This window comes from Apiospora aurea (genome assembly GCF_038362705.1).
Source record: "Apiospora aurea strain CBS 24483 chromosome Unknown utg000002l_segment0_segment0, whole genome shotgun sequence".
Classification (NCBI taxonomy): Eukaryota; Fungi; Ascomycota; class Sordariomycetes; order Amphisphaeriales; family Apiosporaceae; genus Apiospora; species Apiospora aurea.
Window position 1 is genome coordinate 4,374,639 of NW_027117389.1, and position 17,303 is coordinate 4,391,941.

General features: G+C 56.3%; 6 protein-coding genes across 6 annotated transcripts; 1 reads left to right on the forward strand and 5 right to left on the reverse strand.

Moving 5' to 3' along the window:
* Positions 1–2,204: 2,204 nt before the first annotated feature.
* Positions 2,205–4,613, forward strand: PG986_003714 (uncharacterized protein; the record flags this gene model as incomplete). The annotated part of the gene is made up of 5 exons (XM_066839936.1): positions 2,205–2,560; positions 2,616–2,987; positions 3,054–4,111; positions 4,165–4,246; positions 4,313–4,613. The coding sequence occupies 5 exons, from the start codon at positions 2,205–2,207 to the stop codon at positions 4,611–4,613; spliced, it is 2,169 nt and encodes a 722-aa protein (XP_066705000.1).
* A 412-nt stretch (positions 4,614–5,025) lies between these two features.
* Positions 5,026–6,041, reverse strand: PG986_003715 (nicotinate-nucleotide diphosphorylase (carboxylating); the record flags this gene model as incomplete). Its single annotated transcript, XM_066839937.1, has 2 exons — positions 5,026–5,132; positions 5,228–6,041. 2 exons carry the CDS (start codon positions 6,039–6,041, stop codon positions 5,026–5,028), a joined length of 921 nt encoding a protein of 306 aa, XP_066705001.1.
* Positions 6,042–6,635: 594 nt separating this feature from the next.
* PG986_003716 (uncharacterized protein) lies at positions 6,636–8,023 on the reverse strand (the record flags this gene model as incomplete). The annotated part of the gene is made up of 2 exons (XM_066839938.1): positions 6,636–7,032; positions 7,146–8,023. The coding sequence occupies 2 exons, from the start codon at positions 8,021–8,023 to the stop codon at positions 6,636–6,638; spliced, it is 1,275 nt and encodes a 424-aa protein (XP_066705002.1).
* A 2,418-nt stretch (positions 8,024–10,441) lies between these two features.
* PG986_003717 (uncharacterized protein) lies at positions 10,442–11,439 on the reverse strand (the record flags this gene model as incomplete). The annotated part of the gene is made up of 2 exons (XM_066839939.1): positions 10,442–11,263; positions 11,362–11,439. 2 exons carry the CDS (start codon positions 11,437–11,439, stop codon positions 10,442–10,444), a joined length of 900 nt encoding a protein of 299 aa, XP_066705003.1.
* Positions 11,440–12,123: 684 nt separating this feature from the next.
* PG986_003718 (uncharacterized protein) lies at positions 12,124–12,412 on the reverse strand (the record flags this gene model as incomplete). The annotated part of the gene is made up of 2 exons (XM_066839940.1): positions 12,124–12,134; positions 12,208–12,412. The coding sequence occupies 2 exons, from the start codon at positions 12,410–12,412 to the stop codon at positions 12,124–12,126; spliced, it is 216 nt and encodes a 71-aa protein (XP_066705004.1).
* A 23-nt stretch (positions 12,413–12,435) lies between these two features.
* Positions 12,436–16,124, reverse strand: PG986_003719 (glycoside hydrolase superfamily; the record flags this gene model as incomplete). Its single annotated transcript, XM_066839941.1, has 7 exons — positions 12,436–13,029; positions 13,881–14,192; positions 14,254–14,344; positions 14,400–14,652; positions 14,708–14,749; positions 14,810–15,429; positions 15,568–16,124. The coding sequence occupies 7 exons, from the start codon at positions 16,122–16,124 to the stop codon at positions 12,436–12,438; spliced, it is 2,469 nt and encodes an 822-aa protein (XP_066705005.1).
* Positions 16,125–17,303: the final 1,179 nt, after the last annotated feature.

A 17,303-nucleotide genomic window follows, 5' to 3' on the forward strand; every position in this document is an offset into this window, starting at 1 on the left:
GCTCCACAGGTATAGATTTATACTAAAATAACTAGACTATAAATTACAATAATATATAATTCTACGCGTCTAACATTTAGGCAATTATACACGGGATGCACCTCATGCAACGTATTCGAATAATTATATGACTAAAGTCTGAGTACTGTCAGGTACTGATAGGCTATGAATCTGTGTTGGAAATACCATCGCAAGGGAAGTATCCGGGACCTGTTGGGTGTACATTCGCTCCGTGCTTGGGCTCCCCAACGATATCTGATTAAACCATGATTACGTATCTTCTACCGGCAGCCATTGCCGAAGGATGAGCAGTATTTAATGCTCACTCCGACGTTGGATTAAGGGGCACTTGGCGCCTGTTTCGGGGCGGCATCTGCTGTTGCCAGCCCGGAGGAATGGGGACGAAAACCGGCCCCTCCTCCCACACACGACGAGCCACCCTTAGCGGCCACCTGAAAACAACCAAGCCCCCTTTCCCCACGGCATTGAAACAGATCTACTGCACCAATCGCTTTCGAGCTCTCGTTTTTTTTTGCTGAATACGCGCCGACGTTGCCGAGTCATCAATTGATGTTCGTTGTCGTAGCCCTTAAGCCTAGCGAATCTACTTGTTTGATCCAGCACACAACATCGCTCACTTATCCACCAGTCAATTCGCCCCAACATCGTGACGGCTGGGTTACATCCCGAACTGATCTGTCTCGGATATCTCCATCAGGGCCTCCTTCTCCCGGCATTCCTTGTCGACTGGCCTACCTCTCCCCGGCCATTCCCTGCCGACCGGCTCCCGAGACTTGCGGGCGGACAGGGCGAAGGCAGTTCGTCTGTGCTAAATTTGTCTTACCCGCCCGTCCCAACTTGCTGCTGTCTCCAGTTTATGCATACTTCAGCTGAACTCTAGTCTTATGCCTGATGTCAAAGCCGAGTGGCCGGAGGTGGGCTCCTCTTTTGTGGACACCCGGGCCTCCGCGACGGTCTGGAGTGGGAGTGAGCTGGACGGTGTGCGTCCCGAAGATAGACTCCAGGCACCTGACCGGGTGCGACCATGTTTGTCACCAATTGTCACCAATTGTCGCTACGGGGCTATAGGCTTAAGATGCATGGCCGAGGGATTGTGACGCATGCTCACTGTTCCCATTGATACTTGAATCAGAGTATAGTGTTTGCTTTCCGGCTTCAAGCCGAGGTAGGCAGGTAAGTCGCACGAAGGTGCGGGTAATGTTCCCGGGGAAGATGCAGGGCCATCACTCCAATGTTCCCGACATGCCAACTGAGGCAAGGCGTTCGTCTAGTAGCGGCTTAATGAACCTAATGATTCGGCAGTGAAGTGGTGACCTTTGTACTTTGGAGTCTGACTGCCGGTACTTTAGGCATGCCGGGAATTACGGGTTCCAGACGGGATCTGAGGTTCAAAGACCGAGAATGGGCAATGTTCTGTAAGCGTAGGAACAAGACGCAGATAAACATGCAGGTGGTGATGGTGATAAACGAGATCGGCTGGAGCTGCCACATCCAGCAAGGACCCGCCACTGTGTACACGGGGCCAAGATGATGATAATGTCGGTCCTTGCCTTGCATGCCAATGCTAATCTGCCAGGTAAGTTGAAACAGGAAACAAGCAGACAGATGAAGTAATAGCATTGATTGGGTGGTGTTTTTCTTACGTATCAAGATAACCTCCTCCCATTCGCATCCCCTCCGAGTCTCCCCCGCATTTGACAGTATATCCCGCTGACCCCCTCCCCCACTCCACCACTAACAAAGACACCACTCGGTACTCGATTCACCTATGAAGCGAGCAGCTCTTCGCCAACCACTGCTTATACGAGACTTTCTTTTTCTTTCTTTGGGCGGATCGGCCTCAATACTACCGATGTACATGCATGCCACGCTTATCGTGTCGATCTGGTCCCCTGGTCCCTAATCACCGTCTCCGAAGTCGCGACAACTTGAGTTTACGTACATCAGCCATTCTGTAACAAGTACTTGAATATCGAATCACCCCGCATACCTCCGTGCTCCCCTCTCCAGCTGAACCTCTTCCATCACCACCTTCTTTTTCCGGGTTATTCCCCAGCGTGCCTGACTTGCTATAACATAAATCACTACCCCAGGCCTTCTCGTGGCCGTTCCACCGCTGCTATTCCCGCCGCACGAGTCAGTTCTCACGACATATTGGCAGACCAGTCTGCCGGACAATTCAGATGGCGTCCGTTTCATCCTCCGCGCGGCCGCACCCGCTGCAGAGACTGAACGACGAGGAGATCCTTAAAGCAAAGGACATACTCACCAAGAGCCATGACTCGGGGGAGAAACTGCTCTTCAGGTTCACCTACCTCGAGGAGCCAAAGCGACAGGACATGGTCAAGTACCTAGCCGCTGAGCACCAGGATGATAAGACTGCCACTCTGCCGACCCTGCCTCGCATGGTCAAGTTCGTCTACGATGTCATCAAGGGCCCCGGGGAGCATACCCTCGCCGATGCCGTGGTCGATATAGACGCGGGCAAGGTCGTGCACACGCAGACGCATCCCAGAGAAAGCCAGGCCGGTTATGCCCCGTAAGTCCCACTGCCGCTCCGCTATACACATGGAAGCTTACGTGCTATACGCCAGTTTCGAGTTTGCGCAATTCCAAGAAACCTGCATCAACTCGGACATGTTCAAAGAGGCGCTGAAGGAGTTCGAGCTGCCGCCCAACTTCGCCATCACGATCGACCCCTGGCCGTACGGCGGCCAGGACCCGGACGAGGACATCCCGCGCTACATGCAGGGCCTCGTCTTCGCGCGCGACGCGTCCACGGACAACCCCGACGCCAACCACTACGGCTACCCGCTCCCCCTCATCCCGGTCATGGACTTCAACAAGAAGGAGCTCGTCCGCATCGACCGCCTCGCCACCGGCGGCCAGGGCGACCCCTGGAACCCGCGGCCGCCGCTTCTGCGGAGCCCAAGAAGCTCTTCGCCAACGCCAAGTCGGCCGAGTACGTCCCCGAGCTGCTCGACCGCCCCCTGCGGACCGACGCGAAGCCCATAAACATCACGCAGCCCGAGGGCGCCTCCTTCGCCGTCGCCGACGACGCCTCCCTGGTGTCCTGGCAAAAGTGGCGCTTCCGCCTCGGCTTCTCCCCGCGCGAGGGCGCCGTCCTGCACGACCTCTGCTACGACGGCCGCCCCGTCTTCTACCGCCTGTCCTTCTCCGAGATGTGCGTGCCCCTACGGCGACCCGCGCCCGCCCTGGCACCGCAAGCAGGCCTTCGACTTTGGCGACGGCGGCGCGGGGCGCAGCGCCAACAACCTCGGGCTCGGCTGCGACTGCCTGGGCGCGATCCGCTACTTTGACGTCTGGGACACGGACCCGGAGGGGCTGCCGACCCTCAGCAAGAATGTCGTCTGCCTGCACGAGCAGGACGCCGGCGTCGGCTGGAAGCACACCAACTTCCGCACCGGCCGCGCCGTGGTGACGCGCCTGCGCGAGCTCGTCGTCCAGTTCATCATCACCCTGGCCAACTACGAGTACATCTTCGCCTACAAGCTCGACAACGCGGGCAACATCACGCTCGAGACGCGCGCCACGGGTATTGTCAGCGTCGTCGCCATCGACGAGGGCAAGACGAGCGCGTACGGCAACGTCGTGTCCCCGGGCGTCCTGGCCCAGAACCACCAGCACATCTTCGCGGCGCGCCTGGACCCGGCCATCGACTCGTACGACGCGGGCGAGACGGCCGTCGTGCTCGAGGAGAGCCACTCGATGCCCGCCATCGACCCCCTGACCAACCCCTACGGCAACGGGTACGAAATCCGGCGCACCCCGCTCGAAAAGTCCGCGTTCGCCGACGCCGAGCCGAGACTGAACCGCGTCGTGCGCTTCGAGAACCGCGCGCACAAGAACGCCGTCAGCGGCAAGAACGTCGGGTACAAGCTGACGCCCAGCGCGACGCAGCTGATGCTCGCGCACCCGGACAGCACCCAGGCCAAGCGCGCCCCCTTTGCGCAGCACCACCTCTGGGTCACCGGCCACCGCGACGGCGAGCTCTGGGCCGCGGGCGAGTTCACGAACCAGTCGCGGGGCGAGGTGGGCGGGGTCAAGGCCATGGTGGAGCGGGGGATTGGTTCGGGAAGGAGGGGGAGGCGACCAACGGCAGTGCGGAGGGAGCGGAGGGAGGAGAGGGAAAGTTGAGTACGCCGGTGGCGTGGGTTGTTTGGGGGTTGACTCACAATCCTCGGGTCGAGGACTGGCCGGTCATGTAAGTCATGTCTATCTGCTGTACAGAGGGAAAGGGGGTTGTGAACATGTGCTAACCCATCATTAGGCCCGTCGAGATCCACCAAGTCCACATCCGGCCCGCCGACTTCTTCACCAGCAACCCGGCGCTGGACGTGCCCTCGACCAAGAACGAGACGAGCGTCCTGGTGCCTTCCTCACCGTCACCGTGCTGCGAAGCCAAGGAGCAAAAGGAGACGACGGCGTCCCAGCAGGAAAATCCCGTGTCCCACATGCAGGGGTCCGGGCCCGACGTGAAGCCCAAGGATATCGGCAGCGGGAGTAAGGACGGCAAGGATAAGAAACGGTTTACTACCCTCTTGAGCGGGGTGTTTGGGAAGAAGGAGTAGGTATATCCTGATATGTAGGAGGGTATTAATTTCAGGTATAAACAAGCTCAATGATCAAGGGTACCGAGTAATCATTTCTCAACAGGGCCCATTCTATACGAAGCAAGGCAATCACGGAATAAATAACATAACAGGAGAGCTATTCGTTTGGCACATTTCATTAACCACAAGTTGCACTTGTAATATTGTAGTGTTCTTGCTCAAGTACAGTGGACGGCGGCAATTGATCCGCCTTGTTTGTAGTGATAGAAGTATCACGGCACCTAGTCCAGTTTTGTGCAATTAAGGGGGATAGGGTGGTGGTATGCTACAAAATGGGCAGTCGATACCAGATCCAAGCCCATGCCCATACATGTACACCAACCAAATACTTTTGTTTTTCTTCTCTTCATCGAGTGGCGGCGAAAACACATTACACCACTGTCTCGGCATTCCTCGCTTGGCCCTGCTCTATCTTCAACGAAAAGTCAACATGCGACGTACCCTGGTGGATGGAACTTGTGGAGATGATGTCGATATCTGTTGCGATACAAGTTAGCATAAATGTGCCCTAGAATCACAAGTTCTTGCCAAAACGGGGAGGGAGAGACAAGGGGGAACTCACCATTGCAGACGTAAGTCGAGATATTGTCCTCGCGCAGCCCCCCCGCTGACCTCGAGCAAGAAGTGCTTCTTCCCCCGCCACCGCTCCCGCAAGCTCCGTGCCGCCGCCTTGACCCCGTCCCCCGTGAAGTTGTCGAGCATGACCACGTCAGCCCCGGCCCCGATGGCCTCGTCCGCCTCGGCCTCGTCCCGGACCTCGACCTCGATCTTGAGCGCGAACCCGCCGACGGCGCGCGCCGCCGCCACGGCCTCGGCGATGCTGCCCCGGCTCCAGACGTGGTTGTCCTTGAGCATGATCATCGCGCTCAGGTCCATCCGGTGCGCGTCCGCGCCCCCGACCAGCATCCCGTACTTCTCCACCAGCCGGAACCCGGGCGTCGTCTTGCGCGTGCCCGCCAGGATGCCTTTATAGCCGGCCTCGCGGCACAGCGTCACGAGCTTGCGGCTCTGGGTCGCGATGCCGGAGCAGCGGGCCAGGAGGTTCAGGCCGACGCGCTCGGCGAGGAGGAGGCCGCGGGCGGGGCCGGTCACTGTCGCCACTTTGGTCTTGGAGTTGGTATTGTCAGACACTTCGTCGCCTTCGGTCAGGTGCCACTCGACGCGGCAGCCACACTGCGCGAAGATCTCGTCGAAGAAGGGGACGCCGGCCAGGACGCCGCGGCTCTTGCCCCACAGGGTCGCGGTGCGGGCGTGCTCGCCGACGACGAAGCCGGCGTAGTCGAAGGAGGGCGTGTCCTCGGCCAGCCAGGCGGTGATCTGGGCCTTCCAGCTCGGCGGGAGGAGGTGGGCGAGCGAGCCGCGCTGCGAGGGGATGGGGTCGGTCATGGTGGCGTTTGTATGGGGTCGTTCGTCCGTTCGGTCGTGCGGATCTTGGTGTCGGTTTCGTTCGAGGGGTCTGGGTTGGGCTGTAGGTTCGTAGAGCGCTTGTCGCTCGAGTTGGGTCGTTTTCCTGTGTGTCACGAGCTCGAAGTATCCTGTCTGTAATTAGGTGGATGGTCCGGGAAAAATAGATGAATGATTGGCAGAGCAGAGTCGTCGTCTCGGTTGGAAAATGCGTCAAATAGCTGAAACGGTCCAGGGAGAGAGCCACCTCCAGAAGGCCACCCCGCTGTCAGTGCTGCGACAGCCAGAGTGGATGGTGGGGGTGCTGGCGGCGAAGAACGCGGGGTAGCAAGCATCGCTCAACCACTAAAACCCACTGCGGCTGGAGCTACAGCACACGCAAAGCAGGGTAGCTTCGGGTGCATAAAATGATTTATGAATCATCCAATGACTTACCCCTTGGCAAAGGCCGACCGACTATCAAACCCCCAACTCCTTTTCAGCGTGAGAAGACAAGTCCATTGCGGCACGCTATTCTATCTAAATGACCATCCGCGAAAAGCCGTATACCACTTCACCCATCCATCCCATGTCCACTTAGTAGCCCAGCCCGACCCGCGTCACATCCTCCTCAAAGTGCCTGGCGCGGCTCTTGCGGGTGAACCAGAGATACCACGGCACCGCCCACGTCTTGAGCGTGTGGCCGAGCCAGCCCGCGTCCGAGACGGAACTGATGACGGCGCGGGACTCGTCGAACGCGTCGGCGATGCGCGGCTTCCGCAGCCGCTCGTAGGCCGCGAACGCCTCCTTCGGGTGGCCGCCCGGCATGCCCTTCTCCATCCACCGCGCCAGGCAGCGCGAGAAGACGACCGTGTCCTCGAACACGATGCCCGTGCTCTCGCCCTGCGGCGGCATGGCGTGCGCGGCGTCGCCGAGGAGCATGCACCGGTTGGTCGACCACTTCCCGTCTTTGGACAGGGTGAAGACGGGCCACCTGTTGAGTCTCGGTGTTAGGATTGCTTTCTTGGTGAAATAAGTAAACGTTTTTGTGGGAGATTGCCGTGTATCAACACGGAAAATAGTGAATGAACCCTGCAAGATGCTTACATGAAAAAGTCCTCGGTCATCTCGATAAGTGGCCGTATACAAGGGATCTTGGCGTCCCCGAACCGCCGCAGGATGTCGGCCCGCGTCTTCTCGGCGTCCGCGCCGACCTGCTTCCACCCGTCGCGGCTCCCGATGTCCGGCACCCGCATGAGTGCGCCGACGTACACCGACTCCATCCGGCTGTCGTGGTAGCTCGTCAGTATGACGCCGCGCTGCGAGAAGTTGAGAGCCGTGCATTTGAAGTGCACCGCAAAGTCCTTAGGGGTCCGGGCGAAGCCGAACGCGTTGCATACGCCCGTGTACGTCTCCTGGCGCGCCGGGTCGACGTGCTGCAGGCGCGTGACGGAGTGGATGCCGTCGCAGCCCATCAGGATGTCGGCGGCCCAGTACGTGCCGTCGTCGCAGGTGATGGAGACGTCGTCTGCGGTCTCCTTGATGCTCAGCGTTCGCTTCCCGCACATCAGGACGATGTTCTTCTGCAGTTTGATGACCTCCAGCACGGCCTTGAGGGCGTCGCCGCGGGTGATGCGCAGGGCCTTGAAAGGCGGGTTCCCGATGCCCTTGCCCTTGGGCCCCTTAAAGTCGGAGACGGCAAGCTTGGAGCCGTGGAGGCCGAAGACTTCGAGTTCGTCGATGTCTTTGCCGTAGTCCCGCTGGCGGATGACATCGAAGTCGCCGAGGTGGTCGAGCATGCGCAGCGCGTTCGGGGTGAGGTTGACGGCGCCGCCGATGGTCGCGGGGGCCGGGCGGATCTCGAAGAGGAGGATTCGGGGAACGGCATCCTTGGGCGCAAACTTGGTCAGGGCCAAGGCGGTCGTCAGGCCGGCGATGCCGCCTCCCAGGATGATGATCTTCAGAGGTTTTTTGCAGGTTGTCATGGTTCTTTCGTTTTGGATTTTGTTTTGTTTCATTCCGGCGAGGAAATTGGGAAGGGGCTTGGATCGGCCGTGGTTTATGATGCTGGTTATCAACATTGAATGCTGCGCTCAGGCCAAAGCTTGGCCGTTGCCAGTCCCGGCCGTCTGGATGATGCTATCTCGGTTGTCTCGGTCCCTTGTCCGTGAGCGGTTTCACAGCTGCTGCCACGGTCGGACGCTGTATCACAGGGCGAGGTCACACAACAACGGTCGGTAGCAGTGGCGGCCCAAATGATGACTGACTGCAGATGGGCCTAGGTACTTGGGGACCTTGAACCTGCAGTGGACTTGAATGCGTGCGGTCGGGACCCTCTGCCCATGTGACAAACAGCCTCCGGTCCCGAGAACAAACCCCACTTCGGCCGTACACCGCATAGGAATAGATATGCTGACGGCGTGGTGGATCGTCTGTCGTCTGTTGTATGCATCAGGTTACTAATGGCATGAAACGGACAACACGTGCAGGGGGGAAGTTTGTCGTCGTGGGACGATGCATAGGACAATAAACAGGCCAAGTCATGTCACTCCCTGTGCCGCCGACTTCGTGCACAGCCGCGTTCGGATTCGCAAGTAGCCTGGATGCCATCTTCGCCTCCCTTGGCTGTCCATCCATCTACATGGTCTTGCCTTTGGGAGCCAATCTGCCAGTGCCTCTCTATCGCTGATATGATATCTACATACCCTGTCGAATGATGAGCCGCGCCACGCTATTCACTCGGTAGCGGCCGGGGTAATGCACCGTCCCACGTCGACTTAGCCTAAAGCGTGGGATCTCACACCTGGTCCCCTGAAGTGGTCCAACGTCTGTCTCGGTCCCGAGGGCATGTCGGGAAGACGGGGCCGAGCATAAACAACCAACGCAAACCAGCTCTCGAGATGTTCTAAAGTTACCTGCCGCTTCTCTGGCTCCCCCGAAAAGGCATAGTTATTACCAAGGGAATTTAGATTCTAGTAGGTAGTGTGTGTTTAGGCACCCGCAGAGCTACCATAAGCTTCGGCACCCTGCAGTGTCGGCCAGCGTGCGGCTCCGCAGTAGAAGCAAACTCTCGACCACGTTCCTCATCCCGAACATCTTCTATTGTGGTACATACCACTCGTGACGAGCAAAAAAGCCTACTAGTTTGAGTCTGAATTGCGTAGGCCGTACACGCTCAACCAATCGGAGATGTTGTTCTTCGCCAAAACGAGGACTGGCTTGTCTGTCATGCAAGCCCCAAACGCCAGGGCTGTTGCGCCGCTGCCGATGGCTTGAAGATTCAATAAAGTGCATGCAATTGGAAGATCTCCGATTCGCGTGTCTGCAAATAACTCCATGCGGTGAAATTCAGTGTGTTTCAGCCACTACCGGCCGCCACGTGAGCAGTCATTCGAATGACGGAACCAGAGCTGTGATATCACACCACGTGGTACCGTTACAAAGATGCGAATAGCCTGCTAGTTTCTATATCATGCTCGGTCCCGCTATCTTCGCTTAGATGCCCAGGTCGATACGAGGCGCGAGGGAGACGCGCCTTATCGCAGACGTCGGCGACTTCGGCTTCGATACTTCTGTAGCCAATGACTTGGTCAGGCATGACGTTCAGCCAGAGTACGTGGATTAGTAGGTAGGGTCAAGCAAGGGGCCGGCGGACATGTCTCCTGTGGCTACTTTGCAGCTGGACTTGGTAATGGATGGCCCTCTACAATACGATTGATCAAATGTAATGAAGCAATACAAACGAAAAGTCACGTAGCATGAATGTGTACACAAGTCAGCGGAAAGATTGTAACACGTCGCAGTTGTGAGGCCCCCGGAGGACATGTAAAAGATACAACCAATTTAAATCACCTCGATCATTTACGTCTGTGATAAATGACAAGGATCGCTCACGGGTCACTTAGTAATTTACTTGGTCAAGCGGGTTATGGAGATTCAGTATTCATTCGCTGTGATTTGCTGAATCGAGAAGGCTGCTATCCAGCCTCCCCTCGCTTTCAGCCTGTCGGTGCTGAGGATGGATGCTGAAGCATCCGCAGGCAATATCATATCCAGCTTAGGCGACTGCGCTGTGGCACCATATCATTAAAGCCGCCTGAAACTTCATTCTCTCCGAATTTCGCCCATGTCATCCCCGTATGAACCCTTGGTTCCTCAGAAACGTTCCTTTCCAGCTGTTAGCCTAGCAGTCAGAAGGATGGTGATCTCGGTAGCCACGTCCGCAAGTGGATGGCAAGAGACAGGGCGAAGTAGAGAGCGCGAGCGAGCGAGAATCATCTAGACCGAATTCAACCGGGCGCAACCTCGAGTCGTGTTTTTTTTTTTCTATTCTCGACCCGCGTTTCTTCCATGGTGGTCGTCATCTTTGTGCTTCAAGCAATCGTGGCTTTCCGAGGTGTCGTCTAGTATCCTCGGCGTGCCATCATCTGGTTCTGGGCCAGTGTCAACAAGCGAGTCAGGAACGGTCTATCAGCCGCCTGAAAGAGCGGCCCGTTCCATCGCTGCTCGGGCTGGTTGAAGTCCTCCCAGATGGGCGGATGCCAAACCACAATGGGCGCGGCCTTGCGCTCGGCGGCCGGGGCGGTGGCGTCTTCGGCCCTCCAGAAGTGCTCATTGGATCCCAGGAAGCCGGCGGCGGCGTCGGCGTCGGCGCCGTCGCGCTGCAGCAGGAAGACGACGAGCTCCCACTGCAGGTAGTCGATGGCCACCATGAGTCCGGACTTGTCGACGCGCAGGCACGGGTACTGGCTGGAGGTCTGGCGGAGGAAGTCCATGCGCTTCTGGACGGCGTAGCGGGTGTTCTTGACGTAGGACGCGAGCAGGTCGCCCTCGAGCCTGAACAGGGTCGAGCACAGCGGGCCGGTGTGGGCCGCCAGCTTGTCCACGTTGCCGGTCTTGAGTAGCCAGAAGAGGTAACGGTCGTTCCCGTGCTTGTCGCGCGCCTTTCGCAAGCCGGGGCTCAGTAAGGCGTGCAGGTCGCGGCAGGTCTTGAGGAGGCTGTTCTGCTCGGCGCAGTTGAGGTTGTTGGCGATATCGAGGACCAATTCCGTAGGCAGCGTACAGAGGATGTTGGACTTTGGTGGATGGTCGTATGGCATCATGAATTCGATGGAGAATTCGGTGGAGAATTGCGTGACGTCGAAGTCTGGAATCTGCGTGACGTCGAAGTCTGGAATCGGCGTGTCGTTGAAGGCCGGCGTGTCGTTGAAGGCGTTGGTAATTGCCTGTGGAGGTGGAGATAGCGTGTGCTCAGAAGAAGAAGAAGATGCTGGGGCAGAAGGGTGCGAGGAGTCAGGATAGGACTTCTTCTGTCTTTTCATACTGGCAACAGGGGCGGCGAGGGAGAGGGAGAATGGGATGCCGGCATATATAGTATTATGTCGACCATCTCTTCGACCATCCTTTCGGCGATTGACATCTTCATCTCTTGGTCGCTTCTTCGAATGACGACGAGTGGGCAATTTGGGTTGCCGCATTCCTGGTCCGGGAAAATCCATGACTTCGGCGTCCAGAGTCGTGACTCACTTGGTTGCGCCGAAACCTTCGATGTGGGTAATGATGAACTTGAGAAAGGAAGGAAATGATGAAGGAAGGAGAAAAAAACGCAGGAAGGAAGGACTCGCCGAAGCTGCCTTGATGAAGAAGAACGAAACTCGGCGATTCAATTGAGGGTTGGGTCAATTGATGGGTGGATTGGTTGATGGACTGATGGATTGATTGTCCTGCGTCGCCGAAGTGGGCGGGACTCATAAAGTGAAGAAGAGCTTTGCATGCGCAGCTTGATTGTTGTCAAATGCCTGAGCAGCTGTTCTTGCACCTCTCTTCCTGGCCAACGTCTCTACACGGTCTCTGCACAACTCAGTCACTTGCAAACTACAATAGCTATGAACATCGGCCATAACCCCTTTGGTAATATCCCCCAGGACCTGCTTAATGCCTTAACCCTCCAATTCGCTCTCCTACCTCTGCCACTGCAGGTACTTTGTGGTCTCAAATAAGCATTGATATAAGAACTCATATATAGTGAGACGCCCACAAAAAAAAGGGCAGTCCTACCACCTACAGGTAAGAAGCAAATATGTAGTTAAGGCGATGCTGCACTCATACTCATCGTGGTAGGCGTTGAGGATGCAATGGGCGTCTGACCACCCATTGCACACCAACTTACCCACATTGTCACCCAGGGCCGCCTCACCAAGGTCGCCAACCGTCTGCTCGTAGTCGCAGGTCTTGCCGAAGACGGCCGAGATCCCCATTGCCTCCTTTGGCGGTTCCGTCGTCCTCGTGTTCAGCTGCTTCCAGCCCTCCGCCACCCTGCACGTATCGTAGGTATCTATGTAGGACGCTACGCCGAAGTACCACTGGCTGACCATGCATGGGGGGTGGCCGCTGCAGGCTACGTTCTTGCTCGACCAGATATCGAAAGTTGCCCGTTTGCCTTCTTTCTCGGGGGCTTGTTCTCGCGGGGCGGCGTTGGGGCGGGTAACGGCGTGGGTGGTGTAGAAGGCGGCAGGACATCCCTGTCGTCATCGGGATCAATGCGCCACTTGACGCAGTTGTTCTCTAAGAGGCCGCCCTGCTTACCCGACGTGGTGTCCCGGCTGCACCCATCCACGATCTTCAGCAGCTCTGATTTGCACGTCGCGTAGTCCACGGCCCAGGCACAACCTCGTTTCAGCTCGACCGAGATGAATACTTGGATGGCGACCTTCTCATCGTCGTCCCATGGGAAGGAGTGAATAAACAGTTTCGGCTTGCCCACTGGGAGGATGTTGTCGTACTCGTTGGAGTAGAGCCGACAGAGCTCATCGGCGGTGTCGACTAACTTGTCCCGTTGCGTCCCTCGCCCAATCTTGTTGTAGCATGTTACCTGTCCTTTGGAAGCGTCTGGCTTGTTGGGTGCCTGCGTTGGGCCTGGGGTACTGGCATGTCCTGTCGTCGCCGTCGGGTGGTTGGGGCTGTCGGTACCAGGAGTCTGTCCCGGAAAAGTCTGGTGGTCAGGAGACTTTAGTATCGACCCGTCATGATGCCACGTGAATATGATGACGCAAAATTGAATATGAAGGATCCGGAAAAAGAAAACCTACCACTGGGAAGCACACGTCGAAATCCCGGTCCTCACCTCTATCAATTTCTTCTTCATCGGTATTTCCACCCCTTGGAGGTGGGGGAAGGCACTCTGTAATAATGCTGTTAGGGCGAAGCTTATACACAGATGCTTCGTAAAGAGCATTCAGGGGTTCGGTAACCTAGGTTTGAGACAAACACTTACGGAGCCCTATGCAAGGAGGTCCGCCGCCACCTGTGCCGCCACCACCTCCTCCCCCTCCCCCTCCAGGAGGACAGATCAAAGGCCCGCCCTGTAGTAACCCCGGTTAGCGTATATTTCAATACTATTAGGGCTACTGAGAGCTTTCCTTTCAAGAAACTGGGGGCTGGTGGGATCCAACTAAGACCCGTGCCAGGTCTAGAATTTAGTAGTTTGTGATTGACAATGCAAGAACCTCCGCCGCCGCCGCCGCCACCACCAGCACCTACGCCACTATCATCATCCCGATCAGGTGGACATAATCGGGGCTTGCAATTTGCGCACGGTGTAGGATAGGGTGCAGTTGTTGGTTTGGGGGGGCGATTCGAGACGGTAATCTTGGGGATATCCCTTGTCAAACCGGGAGGCGGGGGCGGATAGCTCGTCGACCAAGTGGGATATGTCGTGTTTGGCATGTCTTCTCTGTCTGTATATACAATGGGCGGCCAGGAAAGTGTTGTGTGAAGCGTGACGTGTTCAGTAGCGGCTATCATGGAAGTTGCTTCTCCAGAGGTAGATTTCTGCATACCGACCACGATGGTGGAGATCCACCAGACCGACACGGTTATTGGCGGCGGTGTCACAGTCGTGGTCCATCCAGATGAAGTGACAGTTACCGGTGGATAGTCTACGGTTGAGGTGGTCTTGGTCCACGGGGGCAAAGCCAGTGCGCAAGGGGAGTAGCAATCGATGTGCGGGTTCTCCTCCCATATTAGGGGGTCGACCCAAACGAGCCCATCGGGGTTGGGACCCTCATCTGGACCACCAGTCTCGGCATCAAAGTCAATGGACCAAATCATGGTTCCACCGAGGCAGCGAGAGCTCGCAAAATTCTCTTTCATGGCCTAGTGATTTGGTTAGCTACACCTCACCCCAATCGGGTTTTATAGGGGGTGTAGGCCTCACAAGTGTGTCAGCGTCGTCGAAGCCGACCCAGCTGTTTCCGCCGTAACTCATATACTTTACCATCGCAGTTTCGTTCAGGTAGGGCTGGTATCTGACGGGGCGGATTTGTTAGCGACTTTCCTTTGTAGCAAAATCAACCAACCTACCCGTTCATCTCAATCATGGATCGTATCTCCCGGTTGGATAGAACCCCCTTGAAGGCACTGCACTCTCCGGCCGCTCCCGGACCTTTGAACTCGCAATTTCCCATCGTACCACATGATGGATCGGACAGCTCATACGTCCTTCCATAGTAAGCGAGGCCCATATTGACGTTGGCCGGGTTGACTCCGTCGAACCACAAGGGCTTGGGGTTTCGATCGATTTCGGTAATATCAGTGTGCGGTCTCACTTTGGACCCTACCATCACCGTCAGAGTGTAAATCTCATATGTAGCGACGAAATTTGAACTGACCAAGAGCTTTGACATCAGTGTCCCATGGACCGTGAAGATCATCTATGAAGGGATGGTGTCAGTACCCATTGGCCATGATACAATGCGCGTCCGTATACTCACATGCCATGAAGTTCAGGAAGTTGACAGATGACTCCATTTCTTTGGGTTTAAACCCACGCAGATACCAGTAGTCGGGCGCCAAGGTGACACTGAGACCAAATTTGCTGCCAAATGCTGTACGCATCTCTTTCACGAGGTGGACCAGATTCTCAGCATCCCCTTTTCTACCTCCACGGCTCTCTGTCTCGGGATACTCCCAGTTTAGGTCAGCGCCTGTGAACCCATATTGAGCCATGAAGGCCACCAAAGAGCCGATGAAAGTGCTTCGGGACGACTTCGTGGAGACCATGTCGCTCCAGGCCGTCCGAGTTGCCCCTGGGTCAGAGAAGCTCCACCCACCGATGGCCACCCAAGTCTGGAGGCTGTTGCTGGCCAGTGATGTGAACTCGCGGTACTGCCCAACGTCTGCCGAGTTCATCGGTATGATGGCAAAGCTGGATGGGTCGAAGAAGACGAAGGAGTAGAAGAGATGAGTGAGTCCGTTCGTGTTTATCTCACTAGGTCGCACTCTATCACACCCGCGCTCACGTACATTCCAACCCTGGTAGTACCCGATCCGGCGGCCCCTGGCAGAGGAGCCGCCGCACGTTGGGCTCTGGTGGATGTTGCAAGAGCCGAAGCTCTGCTGGCAGGGGGGTTTTGCCTATATTTGGCTCCGGATCAAAACAATGGACATCCTCCGTCCTTCCAAGCAAAACGTCAGCAACTGTCATACATGATGGGCACTGGAGAAATTGCGCAAGTGGATGACTACTTACCCGCACCAGCCATAGTATGAGCAGCAGAGCTTCAGGGCACAAAGCGTTTTGCCGTCGGCTGAATCAACGCCACACATGGCTTTGGCATCACAATTGGATGTGCAGTTGCCAGTGCCGCAGTGCGCATCTTTAAAGCCGCACTTTCCGAGATTGCTGCAACAGCTGTCGTCCTTGCAGGGTGACCCCGGCCCACATTGTATTGGGCCATCTCTCTTTGCCAAAGGCGGATAAGGCGAAATGCCAACTCGACCACTGTCTGCCACTTTGTTGTTTTTGTATCGGCGCCTAGTACGCGAATGAAAGCTAGACGCATTGGTATTCACTCCAAGACCGAAAGAAGTGTTGGTAGAGTTCGACCCGAAGGAGTCTAGGCGGCCACCAAGATTGCCACGAATGTACTCGGTGCCAATGTCTAACAACGGGATAGCTCGGTCAGGATATACCTGATGCGCGCCAGCAAGGTAAGAGTGGCTGAAATACCCGGCCTCGAAGGCATGCGTCTTGTGTTGAGACACCTCGGCAGACAGGTTGGTTTCCTCGACTCCGGATACGCCCATCCTGACTGCAGACGGGATCGACACCGCTGCTAGAGCTGGCTCCTGAGTGGTCTTTGCGTTGTTGGTGTGGATGTTGACAGCTGTCCAGCCCGATGCCCTCAAACGCTTGGGGTCAAGGGTCTGGAGGTATTTTAATGCCTCTAGACCGCCGGCTCGTATCAGTTCCTCATCGAGCAAAGTGTCTCTTTTCCTGGGAGGCCGATCCAGGCCCGACTCCCATGATCCACCCACATATAAGACAGATGCAGGGGCTTCTTGGGAATTCCCGCCGTCGAATGTGACGCCAAACACCACAGCCTCTGTATCTGGGTCGGGTGGTAGTCCGTTTCGCATTTGCGTAACTACCGTGGTAAGTATGGATTTCAGTTGAGAATGGGTGTTCCCCTGCCAATCTTTAAGACAACAGCAAAAGCACATTAGTCAAAGAAACAAAGTCGACATAGCGGCATCCAGATGTCTTCGGCAACCTACTTTGCTCAGACCATTTCAAATCATCGTCCAATGCCCCACCCGGTGCGACGGCCTGGGTGCATCCGACAGTAATCATCATAGGGGCGCAGTACTGTTGCAACGGATAAGATTAGTGAAAGGAATGTTCATATAATGGGTCCTCCGAGTGGACAGTAATTAAATTACTCACCGTATTTCCGCCTCCTCCATCTCCTTCCGGTTGTACATTCTGGGCGGGATTATTCCTTGTCTGGATCGTACCGATTCCCCCTTCGACAAAGCTTGTAAACATTGGTTAGCTGTTATACACTATCTTTCCATGTATTGGGGTATAAGAGTTGGTAGTAGTATGCACTGTCAAGTACCTGCGTGCTGGCCATTCCTCGCACGTGTAATACCGCCCGCTTCTCTCCACGATCTCCTGTTTCGTAGGGTCGCTTGGGTCTGGCCCATAGAGAGCGGCAACTTCGTTGACTTGAAGTGGATCGCCTGTCTCCAGAGCTTTGGTATACCAGAAGTCGGGCATGATGTCTGGCTGATCTGTCCTGGGACAGCGGTTGGCTGCTTGGGTTTTCCAGCTGGTGGGGCATTGCGCGTCACCTCTTGCGGAGGTCTTTGTCGAATCTAAGTCGTAAGCAAAAAGATACTAGCCGAGGTTTGATAATTATTATTATTATCCCATGAACACGATGGTGGCAATCTCTGTGGTGTAACTAACCTGCTGCCCCT